A 20,943-nucleotide genomic window follows, 5' to 3' on the forward strand; every position below is an offset into this window, starting at 1 on the left:
TCTGTGTGTCTTTATTTATGCACGTACATGTTCATGTCTGGTCTCTCAATGCTGTTGGAGTCTCACGATGACCCAGATGTTTTAGTTGTGATTCATCTCTTAATCCGAACCTCTGGGACTGGCGGGCCGGCTTTTGGTGGATCTGGAACAGAACTCTCAGCACGGCGCAGGGCACCGCCTCAGACTTCTAGCTTTACTTCAAACTCAGCTAGATGATTCCTATACTAAACACTATCTGACACGTGTGTTTAGTAACATGATAGTTTGCAGTGGAAAGCAGCGATTTTGACAAACAATGGCTGGGAGGGACTGGGGAGTGAATATTGTCACTGTTGATGGTGATCGTCTGGTTTCTGAATGGTATCCTTCCAGGATACAACGTGAGTGCTCATATTCTTTTCTACATTCTGAATGGTTTCTCTCTCTCTCTCTTTCCCCCTCTGTTCAACAGATGGAGAAATCAAGAAGAGTTTAATGACTGAAGCGGTTATCGCCCATTTGCCAAAAGGTAGGAGGATGAACAAAGAATCTAGGTTGAAGAACGGAATGGTTGCTGATGGATAAAGTGTTGTTGATAAGGGCTAGTTCTTATTTAATACACCATATTTATTTAGAAATGTTCAAATGTGGAACCTAATTCACAAGAAACCACAGTGGCCTGGATTTGCTCAGACATTATTCATTTTCACATTGCAAAATCCCCTAGCTTCTCTTCATTAATTTGGAAATTAAATAATGATGACTTGAAACCAATGGTGGAAGAATAAGATTATAATTGTTTTTACTTGCCAAGTAAAAGTAGCAATACCACAATGTATAAATACTCTGGTACCAGTAAAAGTCCTGTTTTCAAACATTTAGTACAAAAGAAGCACAAAACTATTGGCATCAACATCTATCTATAAATGCACCAAGTCTCTTTACGTCTGTACGTGTGTACGTCTGTAATCCACTCGAGAACCGTCTTTAAATTGGACGTTCCACACCCCCACAGGGAGTGCAGTGCCAGGTGTCGAGTTGGTCGGACCCGCGGTTGTCCAGAACCGCCACAAAAGGCCTCTGTCCTGTGAACTTGTAGATCGGTTATTTTCTATTAGACAAAGAGATCTATAAATACTTGTGTTGCACAGCTGGTACCACTAATTGTAATTGCAGACAGTTGTAGATTGCATTGAGTGTTTTCTTTATTTGGTATTTATTTGACATGCCTAGACTTAACCTGACCAAATTGAAGACTTGTTTCTGCTTGGCCTTGAATATGACTTGATACTACCTGCACAGTGTTAGTGTTTTCATTCGCAATGTCTGACTGGATTTGACTTGTGTCTCAAACATTTTACACTGGCTCATATTCAGACTTATCAATAGGGCTTAGAAGAAACTAAAAAGTATGTTTCTTCTTAATCTAATAAAGTAAAAGATCTAATAACAAACACAAGTTTGGCTAAATCTAATCTAACGATATGTTGATTTTATAATGAGAACTTCATTTTAATTAGTTTGTTAGAATGTGCCTTATTTGTTATTTTGGGTTATTACAAGCAAAGAAGACTAATGTTGTCTGGCTGCCCATGATTTTATTTACACATTTGATTTATCTTCTATTCCTCCAGGGTAGTAATGCTGAATATCTTTAAACAGAACCGGGCCCTCTCACACCAGTGTAGAATTTGATTACTGAAATTGTGTGGCAAAAACAAAATGCAGAGACTTTTGGGACAGACAATATCACAAGGCTTTAGATGAACAAACATTGCACATATTTGTATTGTGTGTGTGTGTGTGTGTGTGTGTGTGTGTGTGTGTGTGTGTGTGTGTGTGTGTGTGTGTGTGTGTGTGTGTGTGTGTGTGTGTGTGTGTGTGTGTGTGTGTGTGTGTGTGTGTGTGTGTGTGTGTGTGTGTGTGTGTGTGTGTGTGTGTGTGTGTGTGTGTGTGTGTGTGTGTGTGTGCAAACGCATTTCTATCTCTGGGACCCTAATTTATATTGTAAAATCAATGTTAATTTAACTGTGTACGCATGCGTGCGCGTACACAGTTAAATTAACATTGATTTTACAATATAAATTAGGGTCCCAGAGATAGAAATGCCATTAAAACTGGGTCTGAGAATCACTGCTGGAGCCGTAAAACTCTTCTCTTATGGGGGTCCCTGGCATACCTTTTCAAATGGGGGTCCGCAGGCTAATGAGTGTCAATCATTTGGGGGTCCTTGACATGAAAACGTTTGGGAACCACTGAACTAAGTAACTAGCCGCTGGGAATCCTGTCAGCTAAGTATATGTAGGGTTTAAGTCACTGGTCACCAAACGTTTTAACCCCAAGATCTTTTGCCTTTGGCCTGGAAGGGAAAGAGATTGGACTTTCAACTTGAGGCCTTTTATTTAGGTGAATGACATGCAACTAAATTGATGCAACCAAGAATGCAGTGTAACTAGCATAGTCTGTCGGGTGGAAAGCCTGGAAACCTCATGTCCAAAACTAATACTTTAAATCAGTGAATCAGACTTTTCTGTTTGGATGTATGGAGTCCATAAAGTAGTTAGTTTGCCACTCAGTAGGCGTTCCCGGATAATTTCCGGGTATGATGATGATGTCACGTGCATACCCTCTATTGACCAAAAAATAAAGAAGAAAAATGCAAAGTTAGCGACGATATCAAATTGGCCATTGCTGTCTTTGCTTTAAGCATTTTTTGTACCTCATGTTCCAACACCAAAACAATAACGGCATGTGGCCTATTTTCCATAAGGAAATTATTTTGTTCATATTAATCTGGCCGGAATCGCCCAGGGCTCTACTAGGCCCCCTCTTTTTTATTATTTGTTTTTTCCCACTGCCAAGGACCCCCAAATGGACTCCCAGAGGACAAGATTTATGAGAAAATTATTTAAAAAAAAATCAAACCGTTTCAATAAAAACATCTAAAATTGCAAATGTACATTACCAGCGCTGTGAGCTTGTATTGCTATTTTTTAAGCCAACATATAACATTTGGATAAAGGGGTTGAAATGATTGTGATGCTGTATTAACAGATTATGTGAAAAGTTGGATCCCTATCGAAATCAAAGAGGTAGCCTAACATTAGCAACATTACAGATTAGTGATTCAGTCATCAGCTCTTTAGTGCTGAGAAAGACATGCTGTAGGAAGACTGTAGGAACTACACTGGATTTCTCTGAGTTGTTTTGCCTTTTTATCAACAATTTCAGTTTCACTTATATCCTGTACTTTGCCACCTTAACTGCCATAGTATGACACTAATTATGATGCCAGATGACCCTGCTACTACTAGTCCACTTTAATGCTGCAGATTTAGATTATGTTAGATTAGCCCTTTGTGTGCTCAGTTATGTTTGATGGAAGATACAGTAGTAACTGACGAGGAATCAGAAGTGTTTTGTTTATCTAAGCTTTAACTACATGCAATATAGTGTGACTTTGGACTGACTGGGTGTAGTCTCAAGCATACATGTGCCTGTCTCGTGAGATATATAATGACAAAGTCCTATTCCTTCCATTTTAGACAGGTCACATACTCTATGTGAATAATGGACGAAGTAAGATTCTGGCCACTACTGCTGCTCGAGAGTGAAGTCCTTAGCTACCTCTCAAAGTATTTGTCACAAGTTTCACTTCTTTCTGTTTCACAATCCACTGCTAATGTGGAAGTCTACTGACTATTGATTCCTGGGGCTGATTCTGTGAGTATAAAAAAGAGCAGAGAGACTGCGCCCATTGTAGGCTATTCCTTGGATGTCGGTCACTGTGTACGGTATTCTAGCTAAGATGTTGCCAAGTACTCCATGTCTTTACTCGCTGTGTATGGTCTGCGGTCGCTGTGTGAGTCACTCCTCTTGTGCTGGTGCTCTCTGTTCTGAACTCCAGTGACCCACTTGGCTCTCGTATGAGGGCCCTGGCACTACTCCCAGTCCTCCAGGAGAGTGGAGCAGCGGCAGGCAGCAACAGCAGCACAAGGGTCCCTGCCTGTCACCGCTGCAGCCGTCTGCCAGTGGAAACCGCCGCTGCTTCAGACATTCCTGTCTGTGGGGCGCGGGGTGAAAACGCAAAAACAAAGACCCCTTTTGTGGCGCCGAGGTCTGTGGATGCGTAACTGTTGGTTGGAAAAACGGCTGAGGACTCAGAGTTTTAGGGGGTTCGGCCATTATGATGATGACGCGGTGCAGTGATAATTGTCACGCGCGCCCTGGCCGCGGGTTTCCATACACGGGTACAGGCTTTAGTTACGACATACTATTGGTCCGACTGTTATTAGACCGACACCCTAACCAAAAAACTAACCTAACTAACCCTAACCGCAAGCACGGCGCATGTCGGACCAACGCATGTCGAGAGCGACGGGTGATTTTCGCATGTCGGACCTTTGGTGTGTCGGATCTGCGTGTGCACGCCTCCGTACACACGCAAAAAAAGTACACACGTACCTTCTCCCACGCCCATAAATCACACTACGCTAGCCACGAGGAAAATCACCCTCAATTGCTCTCCAATTGTCATCAAGAGGTGTGGTGCACCATGCTGCCTCAAGGCACAGTGTGTGAGTAATAGTTCAGATATGTATTCATGGTCCAATGTCCCTCCCTGGAAATCAGCCTGTTTACATTAGCTGACTTACATTAGATGACATTATCCTCGCTGTACTTCAGGCTTTAGAGTGGAGCTTCACAGCAGGTTTCAAATTAAGTCTTCCGGAACTGCCGGGTTACTATGGCAACGGTAGACTCATTTTCCCCGCAATCTGTCTGGATGCCACGGACAGGCAGCGGTTGTTGTGTAGGACTGACACTCAAGATGGGTGTGCTTCTCATTAATGGATGGCTGACAAACCCCCCTCCACTTACAGTATGCTCTCAGGTGTCAATGATGTGACGTGGGTGATGATGAACTTACCCAACGATGGGATACACGAGCAAGCATTACACCACCACGTGATTTGACAATACCTTGATTAATACATAAATGTACTTCTAAATGAGTGGCCCCATTTACAAGCTGGCATTAACCAGAGAATGACCAGATTACATTTACACCTGGTATGAAAATGCATCTTGTGAATCCCTCTAGAAAGTTGATGAACGTTGTCTTATTATATTGTAGGACCGACCTGATCAGATGCGATTCTTACATCATCCTACATCATCGACCTACCTGGATTGGTTACTGTGCTAACAATGTAATGATATAGGAGTGAGACAGCAGATCTATGACCTTACAGTGCATCCTGATGTGGAATGTTGTGAGCTTGTAGATCTGGCTGTTTTTGATAAATCAGACGTCAGTGTCCTTGTGTCCAGAATGAGACCCATCTTTAGAAATCAGATTTGAATTGCATTTCAGTTCTCAGTACTCTAATGATGTCAAATACATCTCAGTGGGGTTTGGGGTGGTTTTCGTTGTGGTGTCGAGGGGAGGATTGAGAGCATTTACTATTTTCTTTTTTCTTTTTTTACAACATATTAGTCAAAACATTTCTGAGGACTCGTAATCGGCATCAGACCCAAATCTGGCTTAGATCTGCTATTTCAGACCATTTTTTAGAACCTTTTTTCTCCTACACAGGGCTCCCACGCTCATGGTATTCCTGGAAATATTTTGAAATTAGAAAATACTTTTTACAGTGCTGGAAAAGGTTCTATATTCTTTGCTTTGCACTATAGAGTGTCGCAGTCCTGCCCCCTTTGAGGGCACCAGGAAATAATTCCCAATTCATTTCCCCATGGACGTTTCAAAAAGTATTTATTTAAAGACCTTTAAAGCCTCGGACAAAGCCAACTCGGTAGGTGACAACTCATGACAATAAACACATTTTTTTTGGGGCTGAACAGATATTTAGAAAGACGAAAAAAGGCCCGGGTATCGGAGGAGACCCGAGGCTTTCTTCACCCTCCCAGTGACTGATTGTGGGGGTTAGCAGAGATGGAGTACTTGTAGAGAGGCTGGGGAATTGGGAATTGGCTTTACTAAATTGGGACTTGAAGTGGAGAAAATGTTTTTCTTTTGTCTTGAAGGGGCATGTTTTGCACAATAACAGTCTTTTCATTATGTCTGCCCACGATCTCTGTGATTCATACAGTACGTTTGTTTACCTCAGTCACTGATACTAAAATCTGATTTAATTTTTTCTATGAACCTGTGACTTGACACCCATACTGTTATAAAACGAAAAACCTTTTGACAAACTTTTTTGTTTTTCTTCTTTAAATAAATACTTTTTGAAACTCCTATGGGGAAAATGAATGGGGAATTATTTCCTGCTGCCCTCGTCGTTCTGAAAGGGGGCGGGACTGCGACACACTATAGCTATTAGCAGGGCATTGCACATGGGAGTAAGAGACTCACTATTACGCTGAATGATAGAGGTCTGGAAATCTAATATATCTACCAGTGAACATGAACAACTGAATTTCCTTACTCTATCATAATAGTTTTGACACTCAATCTGGAATGGTTCAGTGGACAGCATTGCTGCATTGTGACTTACAGTAGATCCTTGCATGCATAACCTGTTTGTGGGTTGAAAGGGTTGAAAACTATATGGTTCATTGTGACATGTGTCACATCACATGGTGCCTCCAGAGCTTGGTGTGGTCTCTTTGCCTGTACTGGTTAACTCTGCCTTTGTCCTGCTCCCTCGTCCCATTCTAATCTCGAACAGGAGAAGCTCTCTCCATTATGGAGATCAGCATGTTGATAGAATGGGAAGGTTGGGACAAGTGTTGACCTATTATAGCAGGCTGTATATACACAGGTCCATCTCAATGAATTAGAATATTGTGTAAAAGTTCATTTTTCCCCCTAATATAATTCAAAAAGTGAAACTTTCATATATTCCCAATTCATTGTGCATAAAGTGAAGTATTTAAAATATTTTTTTGTTTTAATCTTGATGAGTATAGCGTACAGCTCATGACAATCTAAAAATCCTATCAACAAATTAGAATATTGTACGAGACCATGCCACGGCAGCCACGCCCCATTGATGAACTAATTTGTTCAAAAGTAGCCCAGACCAGAGGGGCACGGTAGTGCTGTCGCCTCACAGCTAGAAGGTCCTGGGTTCGATTCCCGCTGGGGACTCTGGGGGCGTGTTCTCTCCTCCGCGTCATCAGCGCCCATACCCGAGGCGGGGTTGGCGAAAGGGCCTTTCTGTGTGGAGGTTGCATGTTCTCCCTGTGTCCCCTAGAGGGTAGGTACCCTCACAAAAACATGCAGTAATCCTGGTCTCTAAACTACCTCCCCCTGGTCAGCCGGGGAGCCTGATGGAGGGGAAAGGAACTGGTCGGAATAACGTGTTCCTTCCACACGCTACGTCCGGCCGGGAAAACTCCCCCCCCGTCAGGTGAAAAGAAGCAGCTTGGACTCCTCATGCATACAAGGAAGCATGAGGCCAGTCCGCTACCCCCCCAGGTTGTCAGAGGAAGCGTAGCGCCTAGGATTACATTCGAAAAATGGGTTGCAAAAAAGTAGCCCAGACCAAGCATTGACTGCATACATTAATATACTTTTCAGATGGTTGACATTTCTCTTTTAAAACAATCGTTTTTTTTAGTGGTCTCGTAAAATATTCTAATTTGTTGAGATGGGATTTTTTGATTTTCATGAGCTGTACGCCATAATCATCAAGATTAAAACAAAAAAGGTTTAAAATACTTCACTTTATGCACAATGAATTGAGAATATATGAAAATGTCACTTTTTTAAAATTATATTACGGAAGAAAATGAACTTTTACACTATTCTAATTCATTGAGATGGAGCTGTGTGTTCTGTCTGTATGTCTGTCTGTCTGTCTGTCTGTCTGGTGCAGCGGTTTACGGTTTAAAACCAAACCATTCGGTACGCCCTGCATGGTTCAATACGGTTTTACGGACCGCAATATTTCGGTTTTGAGGAGAAAAAAAAAAGAAGCATCCATCCACCCATCCTCCCGGTGTTGTTTGGCAACAGTTGATCCACAAGCATCAATACACATTAGGAGCCTGTAGATCGTCTATATTTGTCAGGCGACACCATCGGATTAATACAAGATCATATTGATTAGCCTACCTGACGTTGTGCTCGCAGCAGAAGCTCATTAAAAGTATTTTCCGTCAGAAAAAACACAACAATATGGCTGTACTGTACATACTGTAGGAAGTAAGAACACTTCTTGTAAGCATTATAAGCATATCTTTAAATCCTTGTTATGCAGAGATTAAATGTGGATCTTTAATTGTAAACTAAACTTGTGTTTACTTTTTCTTTGGGCACACTTCCCCCTGCCCCCGTCCCCCTCTCCCTTCTCTTGCACTGCAGCTGCACGTGTGTGAGTGCATAGGGTGATTTATTTTCCCCTTGAGTATAACATTAGCTTGGGCAACACGCCCTAGTCACCCTGCTCTTTATTATCATTATTAATGTTACTACCTGTATCATTTCTTGTTATTATTATTATGATTATTATGCATTTTCATTAGATGTTTTAATTTTATTATAATTAGTTTAAACTCACTTGGCAGCTTTAAGGAAGGCCACTCGATAAGCCCCTCTGGTTTTTTTGGCCCTTCCCGGCACATTGTTTTTCTGATTTTTATTTTATTTTATTTATTTTCATACAAATGTATTTCATCCCATTTGAAATGTCCATTTGTACACATGTGCAAATACACTAAACTAAACATTGAAAGGCACAGTATATGGTGACATTCTTCCTTGATAATAATGAAAAGTCTGGATTGTGTCTGGAAAGGGGACAAATATAATAATAATTGTAGTGATCATAATAAAAAACATGTATTGCTATTTATATATTGTTTTTTTTTTGTTTTGTTTTTTCTGTACCGAAATCGAACCGAAACTGGCCCCCATACCGAAGGTATACCGAGGTACGAACCGAACCGTGAGCTAAGTGAACCGTTGCACACACACATATATATATATATATATATATATATATATATATATTAAAAAAAAGGGTCTTAACCACTTATGCCACATTTTATACTTACTGATCGAAAATAGGCGATCTCGAGCTTATAGATGGCTGTGTTTTGCTTCTTCTTGACATGAGTAGTAGCTACAGAATGAAGATCATATCAACAGAACATACTGTAGCACTGACTTTAGTGTAGCTTAAGAATCTGTACAGTGTACACTGTTGCACGGGATATTGCACCGGAATTCGCAGATGTTACAGGATATTGCATTGGTGTAGAATCGTCTAGAACAGCGTCTTTACATTGCCGCAAGGGGAGACACCCTCTCATCTAAATACTGGAGTTAGGGGATGCTAGCTCTGATGTGTGTGTGTGTGTGTGTGTGTGTGTGGGGGGGGGGGGGGGGGGGGGTCAGCTGTGGAGGAATTCAGCCAAGCTATTTTTGCCCTGCACGGTGAGGTCGGTTGCTATGGCACTGCCCGCTGTTGGCACAGCCGCTGTGGCGCCTGGGTGCGTGTGTACTGTGTAGGAGGAGTGAGTGATGCTCTGCACTGCCACACGGTGACTCATATCCTCAGAGCTCCACTGCCCTACATATGAACACACACACACACACACACACACACACACACACACACACACACACACACACACACCGTATATCAACAGTGCTCCATGTAAGTGAGAGGAAATTGTCAATTTTAGATCTGAGTCTGATTTTAGAGACAGTTTTCTGACAGAAAAAAAAATAGAAAACTAAATTAAAATGTATGTTACTATATATTATCGCTGTCAGGCAGAATCCTCCTATATCCATGTTGGTTTATGATAGATCGCGCTCTTCACCAACGGTTCTAGGTTGCTAAGCGACATCAACAACCGGAAATGAACCGCCGACCGGAAGTGAACATTTCGCCTTCCATCCGCCTCAATGTTATCAGATTTAGAAAAATACATTTATCTCAGAGATTGCGTCTTTGGTTAAAAAAACAAAAATCAAAAAATAACCTATTCAACGGCCATAACTAAAGAACCGATGATCACGGTTACATTTATTTTCTGGGTGAAAGAAAAGATGATCGTAAGTCACTCAACACAGCATTTGTTTACATCTTGGGTTCCGTGGGACTTCAAAATAAGTGTCTTCACTGAAAAACACTGGCAATGGCGAATTAATTAATTTAATTCCATGTTGAAAACTGTTCATACATTTTCAAATGTTTCTCCCCCCCCAAAAAATAGCGGAAATAGCTGATCTATAAGTTTCCCCCCCAATTCATGAGCTTATCTACAAGCTCATGAATTGTGAGATTGTAGATCGGCTATTTTCACTATTCCGTGTTGTTGAAAATCTAATCATAAAAACGAAGGGTTTTGGTCATGTTTATATTAGCAACATCTAAAAGGACACGGATGCTGTCACAGATTGAAAGGTATAACCGCGTATAGGTTTAACAGATCCAAATTAGATAGACCAGTGATTGAAAGGTATGACAGCGTATAGGTTTAACAGATCCAAATGAGATAGACCAGTGATTCCCAATCTTGTTCATGTGAGGATTGGATATGCATTAGGCCACGGACCGATGACAATTTGGTACGATTTGTTTAATTTTATCTCTGGAACCCCAACTGTAAAAGCCCCCATGTTTATTTTACTCCATCTGGTTCCATTTGTACACTATCAGAATTTGGTCCCCAGACCTGACGTTGAGAAAGCACTGTGTTCTGGAATGGAAAAACGCCAGTGATTCTGACTGTGTACAATATCCACCAGCTGGCTGAGAGTCTTCCGTTTGTTTTAATCGCTAACTGAGCAGTCCATGCTGCATCTGTCCTTTTCCCTCCTCCTCTGAGTCCTCTCCCACCTTTCCTCCAGACAGCAGCACAGTGATGTGCATTTAGTTTACATACCATGTGATCATACTGATCAAATACTTTATTGTAGTTTGATTGCCCCCTCACAGCACACTGTATAGTTGTGTAACTTGTGTTGTGTTTAGGGCTGCGACTATTGATTATTACCATAGCAATTATTCTTATCGATTGCTTTTCTGATTAACCGAATAATTGATTTATTTTTATACACAAATAGAGTAACCACTTCATTTTATACTTTGTTGTACCCCACGGTGTTGTGAACACAAATATCTGCACTTTTTTTGCTTCACATGTGAGCTTGAAGATCTGCTATTTCCCCTATTTTGGGACGTTTTTGAGATGTTTTGAAATTGAAATTGTCCGCCTATAATGACAATCATGCCCAAATTATGGATTGATTATTAATTGAATATTCTAATTAAATTGTCTATCTGTTATTTTCTATAATCTATTAAATTGGTTAAGTTCGATTGACTGTTGCATCCCTAGTTGTGTGTTTATACCTGGTGGAATAGTTTAGCCTGTTGAGCGTTTGAGTTGAGACGTAACTCAAGAGTTATTGGTAAGAGAAGACGGTGGGACTCGGAAGGGTGTGTGTGAGGGAGGGGGGCTGGGGGTCTGCCTGCGGAGCTGCAACCAGTGTTAGTGTGGGAGGGGGGCCGGGCGGGCCGGGGGTCTGCCTGTGGAGCTGCGACTGTGTTGGGAACAGGAGGAGGAGAGGAAAGTAGGTCATTGGGTCAACGGGTCATTGAAGCACACATGACATCACAAGTTATACAACCCCCGCGTCTCACTGCGCCCCCAGTGGCCGCTGCTCGTGCTCACCATTGCTACAATCTGTGCCTCAGCCTGTGTTTGCCTTCTGCCTCTCGCAGCAAAGGAATTTTCCTTCACGCTGGATCCCTCCCTCTCTCTCCCCCTGACTGTCCATGGATCCCTCCCTCTCTCTCCCTGACTGTCCATGGATCCCTCCCTCTCTCTCCCCCTGACTGTCCATGGATCCCTCCCTCTCTCTCCCTGACTGTCCATGGATCCCTCCCTCTCTCTCCCCCTGACTGTCCATGGATCCCTCCCTCTCTCTCCCTGACTGTCCATGGATCCCTCCCTCTCTCTCCCCCTGACTGTCCATGGATCCCTCCCTCTCTCCCCCTGACTGTCCATGGATCCCTCCCTCTCTCCCCCTGACTGTCCATGGATCCCTCCCTCTCTCCCCCTGACTGTCCATGGATCCCTCCCTCTCTCCCCCTGACTGTCCATGGATCCCTCCCTCTCTCTCCCCCTGACTGTCCATGGATCCCTCCCTCTCTCTCCCCCTGACTGTCCATGGATCCCTCTCTCTCCCCCTGACTGTCCATGGATCCCTCCCTCTCCCCCTGACTGTCCATGGATCCCTCCCTCTCTCTCCCCCTGACTGTCCATGGATCCCTCCCTCTCTCTCCCCCTGACTGTCCATGGATCCCTCCCTCTCTCTCCCCCTGACGGTCCATGGATCCCTCCCTCTCTCCCCCTGACTGTCCTCTGTTTCTGTGAATCACGCTTGACTTTGGACTTTTATACGCTCAAGTGCTTCCTTTCCTAGTGTTTTTCTCCCGTTCTCCTCATCCCTGGAAAGCAAAGCACTGCAGTTTGTTTTCAGGCAGCAACAAGGTTGATAGTTGATACCGTAACGTTTGCTCTGTTCGGCAGCCAGCCATCAGTCAGTGAATGACTTTGCTGTGACATTTAGACACAGTGAGCTTAACTCACACTACTGTAGGGCTCTGCACCGTAACGACGGCAGTTTGTTGACAGTAAGCTCCTTTTTAATGTCGCCCCAAACAAAGATGGGATTCTTTGTGACCTGTGTTGGTGTCTGACAAATCACGTGCAGTGAGCGGTGAAATAAGCCTGCAGCTGGATGTCTTATTGGCCACGATACAGCCCCCCACCTTTCAGAGAGCCAGTAAGCCTCTTTCACCTTTAGCAACACGGTGTCACTCTCCCAGCACTATACATTAATTAATCCATAATAAACTTTCAACACACTACGCAATGTACAGTAATGGGAATTGATTTCCTATTTTCCTTGAGGATTATTTGTCTGTTTTTATTCAGGTGCTCGCTGGGCTCTGTGCTGCTCTCTTTTTGTGTGTAGAAATGTCTCGATATGGAAAAATGTTTTCTGGTTTGTTGAATGGAAAACCACAGGTTCAGGGTGTAGGGTTTGAAAGGGAAATGGTCTGTTCACTAAGGCTCTGCTCAATCCAGATAATACAAGGGCACTTAGGCCAGGCTCCTTGTCTAAATGTTCAAAGCAGTTACTCACCTAATTTTGTTACTTCTCTTCCGTACCAAATTACCACTTCCCATTACCCTAATCACTCATTACTCCAAGCGGTGGTTGGTGTGACTTCTTGGAATTGGACAAAGTGACGCTCCTCCCATGCCAACCTCTTTGGCACAACAGTATGACTTTTGAAAACCTACCACCAACCCATTGCCCAATTCACCTTTTAGCTAAGCCCCGCCCTCTCCCACTTAGACACTCCCACTTAGACACTTTCCAGCTGGGCTCATTCATTCCAATTTACACATTAAATACTGGTTAATTTTTGGAACCAGACCTTCAAAATCTCTTCCAAATCCGTCAACAAGGCCTGCCATATTCACTGGAAAAATATGTGTGTCATTTCTTTTTTTAAAACAATGTTTTATCATATAGGAAAACTATTGGTGGAGAGGTTTGTCTAATGGATGGCTGGCGTAGACGTCTGGGCACCTCGGCTGTTGATCCAGCCTGACAGCGTGTTGCGCGTTCGAGTCCCGATCCTGACGACCTTTTCTGTGTGTCACTCCCCATCTCTTTCTCCCCATTTCCTGTAAAGACTATTTCACATTTTCAAATAAAGGCAGAAAAAGGCCCACAAATCAAAATCAATAAAATAAGATCAAAACGTTCAAAAATAGAACACAAACAATCTCACAACACATCAGTACGTGTTGTGAGCTTGTAGATATTTTCAAATAGACGAAGGTTAACGTAGGGCTTGACTGTTTAATGTATGTTTTGTCATCTAATTCTACAGTACTACACTACAAGTTACTTACAAGTAACTTGTAAGTAACAAAACTTTGCAAATAATTGATGTGGAGTAAAGTACATTTGCCACTGAAGAGAAATATAAAGTATTAAAAAATGGACATACGCAAAAAGTAAAAGTACCTCAAAATTGCACTTAATTACAGTACTTGAGTCAATGCACTTAGTTACAAGCTTAGTTTCCACCTCTGACTAGTTGTTACTCGATATGTTTATGTTGTGAAACTGGGGTGTTGATGGATTCTCCCACAGTAACTAGAATAGGGTGGGGGAGTAACTGAAACAGTGATAGCTTTAACAACACGAACCCTGTGTCCCTATTCTGGGAATGGCATAATAGGCAAGCATTCTGTGAAAACAGGAGGAAATCTGGTTAAAATGGCTGATCTGCAAGGTCACAACGTGTCACTTTGTGAGCTTGTAGATCGGCAATCTTTGGTTAGTACTATTAGATTTGACATGACATATTTTTACATGAAAAGAAAGAAGGGATCAAGTACAGACAACTGGGTGTTGACCACAGTCAACAAATTGTATAGGGTTGAAGTGGTTATGGGTCCCATGGTCTTCAAGTTCCGAGTCTGGCCTAGAGTCATGCATAATGAAGGCAATTATTTGAGATATTCGCAATTATTTTGCACGATCATCATAATCGTTTCCATGTTGAAAAATGTTCATACATTTTCAAATGTTTCTCCCCCCCAAAAAATTGCGGAAATCGCTGATCTATAAGTTTCCAACAGGTGTTGAAAGTATATTATTAAATGTGTCAGTAATTTCTTTGTATATTGGAAGTCATTTGTCATATCTGTGCAATTTGTGATTATGAAGCCTAAAAACCAAACAAAAATTAAAATAAGTGTGGGAAGTATATGGTTTAAGTGGTTAAAACTTGGTGCCATCCTGGTAATGAACCAGCCGTTGAGGCAGCTGTGTTGCATGTTGTCTTCTCCCCCATTTTTTCTTTCCGTCTTACTCCACTGCACTTTTTTTACTAAAGCAGAAATGCGTGAATAATAGGCTTGAAATCCACATTGGGTAAGGCCTTTAATGTTTTCCCCATGTTGTGTGTATGTCACCCAGTGCCATGAGGTCATATGTTAATTCCTAAGTCAAGGTTATGTTATCATCAGACATGTTAATTTAATCCCATAACTGACTGTTCTGACATGGCCATGGTCAGCTTATTGTTGCTGTTGTTGGTCAGAAACCGTGTATGTCCATATTTCAACTTTACTTTGTCGTATTAGAGCAGTGGTTTTCAAACGTATTCCCCCAAATTGACACTGAGCAGCCGCAGCCCCCGCTTCCGCATTTGAAAAGATATGCCAGGGACCCCCAAAAGAGACATTTAGTGATTTCCAAATGTTTTTAATTTCAAGGATCCCCAGCAATTTGATATGCATTAGACCACAGACCCCAATTTGATACCATTTTGATCTCTGGGACCCCCAATCTACACTGTAGTCCCTCTGGGACCCCCAATCTACACTGTAGTATCATCAGTGTTAATTTAACTCCGAGTGTGCAAATGGTAGCACTTGCCGTAGCACTTGCCATAGCCTTCAGAACCTTGCAACGGCTAAAATATGTACAGTTGGAGGCCATCAATATTGTCCTTTTCTTTTTGCTGAGGTTTGCGTGATCTGCGCAAAAGGACAGTTAACCCATTTTGGGCGGGAACCCCTTTTGGTGTTTTAAACATTGTTATAATTTAGCTATTGAAAAATAGCAGATCTAGGATCTAGGTCTGCTATTTTTGAAAAATCGTGAAAATATTTATTTCAGAAAACTGGAGGATTTAGAATTGAGGTCAGGCCTAAATGGGTCAAATGATAAGGGCACCCAACTGTAATTTATATAGCATGTTAGTAGACAGATGCCAGGTTGATTGATCTGACTAGCATCCTAATGATACTACTTTGGATCCATTGGAAGACCACAGATTCTTTATTTCTAACATACAAGGTTTCGACCACGACGGCAACAATAAAGTGGTCCTTCCTGTCTGTTCTGAACTTTTAAGCAGTTGTCGTGATTAAGGCTAGACAGCTAACATTTTTGTCCTTTTGTTCTCCTCTAGATTCAAGAGGAAAGTAAGACTGCAGTGTGGCTTCACATCAATTATGTGACTGGTAAGTGATTTTCTTTTTGGTATTATCATCCCCAGTCCGCCTACATTCAATCTAGCAAATCTGTATATGATTATCGCCCTGGCTCCACATTTGTGAGGTTACTCAAGGGTCGGGGATTGGCCCACTTAACCATGGTAGCAGTCCCACCTTTCACTGGTGTCTTTAAACATTAGTTCAGTAAACTCAACCAGGCATGAAATTAGGACCACATGTCGCTCACATCACATCACTGTTAAATCAAGTTTGAAGAATGTCTTATTTTGGTATCACTGAAAACTATTGGTGAGGAAACGGTGTCAAGCTCAAACTGGTGCCTTGGTGGTTCCCAAACCTTTTAGCTCGAGACCCAAAAGAGAAATCTGATGTCTGGGACCCAAACTAGTGTAAATAGCCAATCGATCAGCTATTTCACTACTTCTTAAATGTTTTTATTATTTATGAAAATGTATGATTGTTTTATTTTTTATTTTTGAGAATGTTTTTTACTTTTTGAAAATATGTTAGGGTAAATTAAATAATAATTATATATATATATATATATATATATATATATATATATATATATATATATATATATATATAAAATAAAACCAACCAACCGGTGGAAAAAAGTGATACTTTCTCATGACCCATAAAAATGAGTCCCGACTCCTGACCCAGTGTCTGTGTGGGAAACACTGAGCTAAATGATGAATGAACGCAAAATAAAGTCCCCCCCCCCCCCTTCCGTTCATCTCAGCCTCTCACATGTAGCTGTCATGTGGCACGTCCACGTCCGAAGCAGACGGAGAAGTCAGCTCATCAAAGGCCCTCTGGTGACCCTCAGCCTTCTGTCCCGGGACCGTCTCCGCGACTCGCCACAGCGTCTCCTCTCGGACCCTGCCTTCATCCCGCACAACCTTCATCATCCTCTCAAAGGACTGGCCGCGCTGGAGGTGAGGTGAGGTTTTTTGGCTCCGTGTCAGCCTCGTAGATATGTCCAAATTCACAGATACATTTGTTTTTAATCTAGTCCCTATTTTGGTGCTGTCACAATAAGTGAACATTACATTTTGTAAAAAAAATAGCAGTTCTGCAAGCTCGCGTTGTGAGCTGTTTTTTCTTTTTTGCGAAGAGATTTGGTGTCGGGGGGGCTGGGTGGTTTGGGGGGGCTAGTATAAACCCCCGGGAGAACAAGGCCAACAAGGTATAATATGGTTTAAGCGGTTAATTACAAAACCACTGTGAGCTGTGTCAGTATTTCTATCTTATTTTATTCTTTTATCATTCTTTCCTCAAAGGTTATTTCACAAATGTCTACCTCACGATTAAAATCCCCCTCACCACCACTGCGACCCTGAAGAACAGGATACAAAATGACCTCTAGCATTGACCGGTGAGTCACTCAAACCTTTTTCTTTCTTTGGTTCTTTGGTTTTTCTTTCTGTTTGGCTTTCCCCATTCGCCACCACCTCATCACAAATCAAATCACTCGGCTTTGCGGTTAAATTCAACCTTGTCGCCCTTAAAACTTGGGTGTCCTGGCTCTGAACGGAAGCTATTTTAAGCCATCGGTACTCAGTAGCCATAGTAACAAGAGAAGTTGTCTTGTCTTTCATCACCATTATGCTTATGCACACCTATTTAGGCAGTGTCTGACGTCTGTGGCTGGTCATTGCTGGTGATGTGTCATTTAATGGGGCGACAGTGGCTCAGTGACTCTATTGCTCTGTAAAGCACTTTGAGCATGTCATGTCAAGGTGAGCATGTCAAGGTGATATACAAATAAAGTTATTATTATTATTATTGTTAGGGATCAAGCACAAAGATTTTGTGAAAATTCCGCCGTTTTAGCACGTTTGGCAGTTCTGAGCTAATATGGTAGAAGGCCGTGAGGATACCTCAGGAACTGAAGCTCAGACTCATTCGTCAAAAGACATCTGACCTTTAGATTTCTCGATGAAAGGATTGTTATGATTTCTCGATCCACTTTTACTGCCTTTTTTTTGGCCACGTCACAGAAATTGCATTTGATGCAATTGCAACCTGACTGGTTACGGGACTACAGCGTTGACAGAGACAACTCTTCATCAGCCTAAACAAAAAAGCTGACGTCATCTCCAGTCTACCCACGCCATGTCAATCTAGCAAAAAGGATGATTTTTTCCCCATGTTTTTTTTTCAGTCATCTCAGAATTTATATGGCCGTCTCCATATATGAAGATCACGACGATCTGAGGGTTTGATGATCTGACATCATCAAACCCTCTACACTCAAGACACGCTATATATGGCCATGAACCCTGGCCATACCTGTTTTTCATTGTGCATTGTTTGGTCAATGAATAACAGGAGAAATATATGGGAATGTCAATATATGGCCATATTGTGGTTGCCGCGATGCAAGTCACACTTGATGATGAACCAAGTTGGTACAACACATGGATCTAACTAACTTCATCAAACCCTGGATAGCCATACATGGTTTGACATACTAGATATACATATACATATATATATATGGAGCCGGTCAGCAACTCTGAACGCTGAACACCCTCAGGGCATCTTACTGGTTATTATTATCGAAAACCCAATTAAATTCCGGCTCCCCCTATGTCCAAGAGTCACTTAACCCCTAACTTGTTTGTGTTATGCTTTTAGCATTGCTTGTGTAATTGTACTTGCTGAACTGTTTGCAAATTGTTAATTCACAAATTAATCAATCAATTATAAAAAGCCACCCCCATATCAATGTGTGAATTTGAGTGTGAATGGGTGCATGAAATTGCATATTGTTAGTGCTTTGGATGAAGGCGCCCCTCTATATAAAGGCACCACCATTTTAACAGGCCGGGCAGGCAGTCCAAGCAAAATTGGGGGCCAGTTTTCTCTGTCTCTAACCAGCTTGGAATACCCAACCTAATCCCCAGACTACCATGCACACCTCCATTTTGAGCGTGCGGTGTTTTTGCTCTTTGCAAAACGAGTGCCCTTCTCACGTGAGTGAGGGGGGCCCCAGGGGGCTTGAGGCCAGGGTAAGGGGGGCCCCAGGGGGCTTGAGGCCAGGGTGGCCCCACTGTCAGCTTCCCCTGTCCTTCCTGCCGCTGGCATCAGAGCAGCACTAAAGCCTAAAGCAAGCAGCTGGCAGAGAAACGGGACCATGACCTAATGTTCTGGGAGTTCTCTTGGCTCCGTGAAAGGGGAAGGTGTTGATTTAATGGCCTCCTCAAAAATATACTGAGGCAAAGGGCAGCAATGGGCCCCCGGCTGAAATCTTAAAATGTACCCAACATTTCTTCTTCTTATTCTCTTTTTTTTGTAATTGCTTGGTAATTGGTTGTTGACACTAAACTCCTGTTAAAAATAAAAGGGAAGGCATACTTATGACTTTGTAAATGACCCTTGTTTTGAGACTAACAGGGCAAAGTTACTTCCAATAAAATACTTTTGTCCATTGCATGGGTGCACGCTGGGCACAACATACGCTGTAGAGTGCATTGCTGGAATTTGGTGGAAGTACCGCTCAAGGAAGTGACGTTGACACTTTACAAATCTGTTTACATTCTCTGTGAATGAGTGTGAGTGTGTGTGAAGTGTTGTGATTGGTCGAAAAACATTGTATCCGGGGGAAATACGTCTGACTGATGTTCCGCCCCGACATTTCCGGCTATGCACTCTCTGTCTGCCTTATATTATGACCAGGCTTTTCTCTTTGCAGATGAGTAAGCCTGGGACCGAGGCTAGCATGGGTGGTGTTTTAAATGACGAGATTCCTGATTCGTATCCGCATTTTGTGCACTTGTTTGTTTGCTATCCGTGTGTGCGAGCGTGAGCTTCTCTGGTCATGTGAAGGAAACAAATGCCACACCCGTGACATTGAATGCCACACAAACGTGATGCCGTGTAGAGGCAGAGGAGGGCGTCATTAACATTGGCTTAGGTAGACAAACACCAAGCTCAGGTTCAACATGAGGTTGGCTGCAGTCCATCGTTGCTTCGGTGCTCTAAAGCCTCAGTTATTCTTAGTTGCGAGCGGGGTTCTCCACCACAAATTGGCGATCTACAAGCTCAGCTATCATTTTCAAAGTATAATAAATCTAGTCTATTGCAAACCCATAAGGGTGGAGTCACCAGCCATGCGTTATTCTTTCAAAACGGGAAGGCTTGCAGTCCACACTCACCCATTCATCCTCCTGTGAAGGGCAAATATCATTAGTGTTAATGATTAGCTTGTACTATAGTCGTGTGTATGTGTCTCTATGTATAGTGTATGACTGGTGTGTGTGCTGTTTGAACAGTGGACCTTCCATGGTTTGAGCTGTTCATAATAATGCATCATTCAGAGGGGTCTGAGTGTGTGTCATTGTTCAAAGGAGCCAGCCTCGGGGACACCACCAGTCCAATTTCTCTCTAGGTGGAACAAAATTAGTCACGACTAGCAAGACACTGTAGTGTTTCTTACAGGTTGAGACTTTGCTTGTGTGTGTTGGGGGCACAGATCACAGCTTACATTATCTGGTGCACATAATATTGAGCATCTATTTTTTTTGGTGCTTGCACCATCTTAGCGCCTTGAGTTTCTGTTAACCACTCCCAATCCAACAATGTTTTTGTAATGAACCGAACACAATAACTGCTTACAAATTCAAGCTAAGAAAGCTTAGAAATCAATAGCACATTTCATAATTTCATCAAAACGTTGCTAGTCTATTATAATCAACAGTCTGACAATAGCCATGCCAACAGCCTTGACTCCAGTAGATCTAGTCATTGACTAAATAAAGCTCTCAGCAGTGTTATTGTGCAAACATCTTAATTTCTTATATGTGAAACTAATTGCAGACAGATGTACCACATAATCCAATAAGTGCTCACAGACTGTGCTCTAGCAGTGTCTACAAAAAGTAGTTCCAGGCTGTAGACACTGTTGCGACT

The 20,943-nt window shown here is 42.3% G+C and overlaps 1 protein-coding gene and 1 long non-coding RNA gene across 9 annotated transcripts in view; one reads left to right on the forward strand and one right to left on the reverse strand.

Annotated features, from left to right (window-relative positions):
- Positions 1-20,943, reverse strand: part of LOC306926945 — a 251,928-nt gene that overhangs the window by 150,776 nt on the left and 80,209 nt on the right. The window lies entirely within an intron of this gene.
- The window catches only part of clocka (clock circadian regulator a), a 55,463-nt gene that overhangs the window by 10,757 nt on the left and 23,763 nt on the right, over positions 1-20,943 (forward strand). For 6 of the 8 annotated variants that reach the window (XM_079506463.1, XM_079506462.1, XM_079506460.1 and 3 more), the window contains exons 2-5: positions 452-508; positions 15,978-16,029; positions 16,769-16,964; positions 17,310-17,404. In XM_079506463.1, the coding sequence (XP_079362589.1) occupies positions 17,385-17,404 (20 nt within the window). In that variant the 5' untranslated portion in view covers positions 452-508; positions 15,978-16,029; positions 16,769-16,964; positions 17,310-17,384. Of the gene's footprint in view, positions 1-451; positions 509-15,977; positions 16,030-16,768; positions 16,970-17,309; positions 17,405-20,943 lie in introns of all 8 variants that reach the window. The other 2 variants (XM_079506461.1, XM_079506467.1) reach the window with 1 other exon arrangement.

The sequence above is a fragment of the Electrona antarctica genome, assembly GCF_951216825.1.
Source record: "Electrona antarctica genome assembly, chromosome: 7".
Lineage (NCBI taxonomy): Eukaryota > Metazoa > Chordata > Actinopteri > Myctophiformes > Myctophidae > Electrona > Electrona antarctica.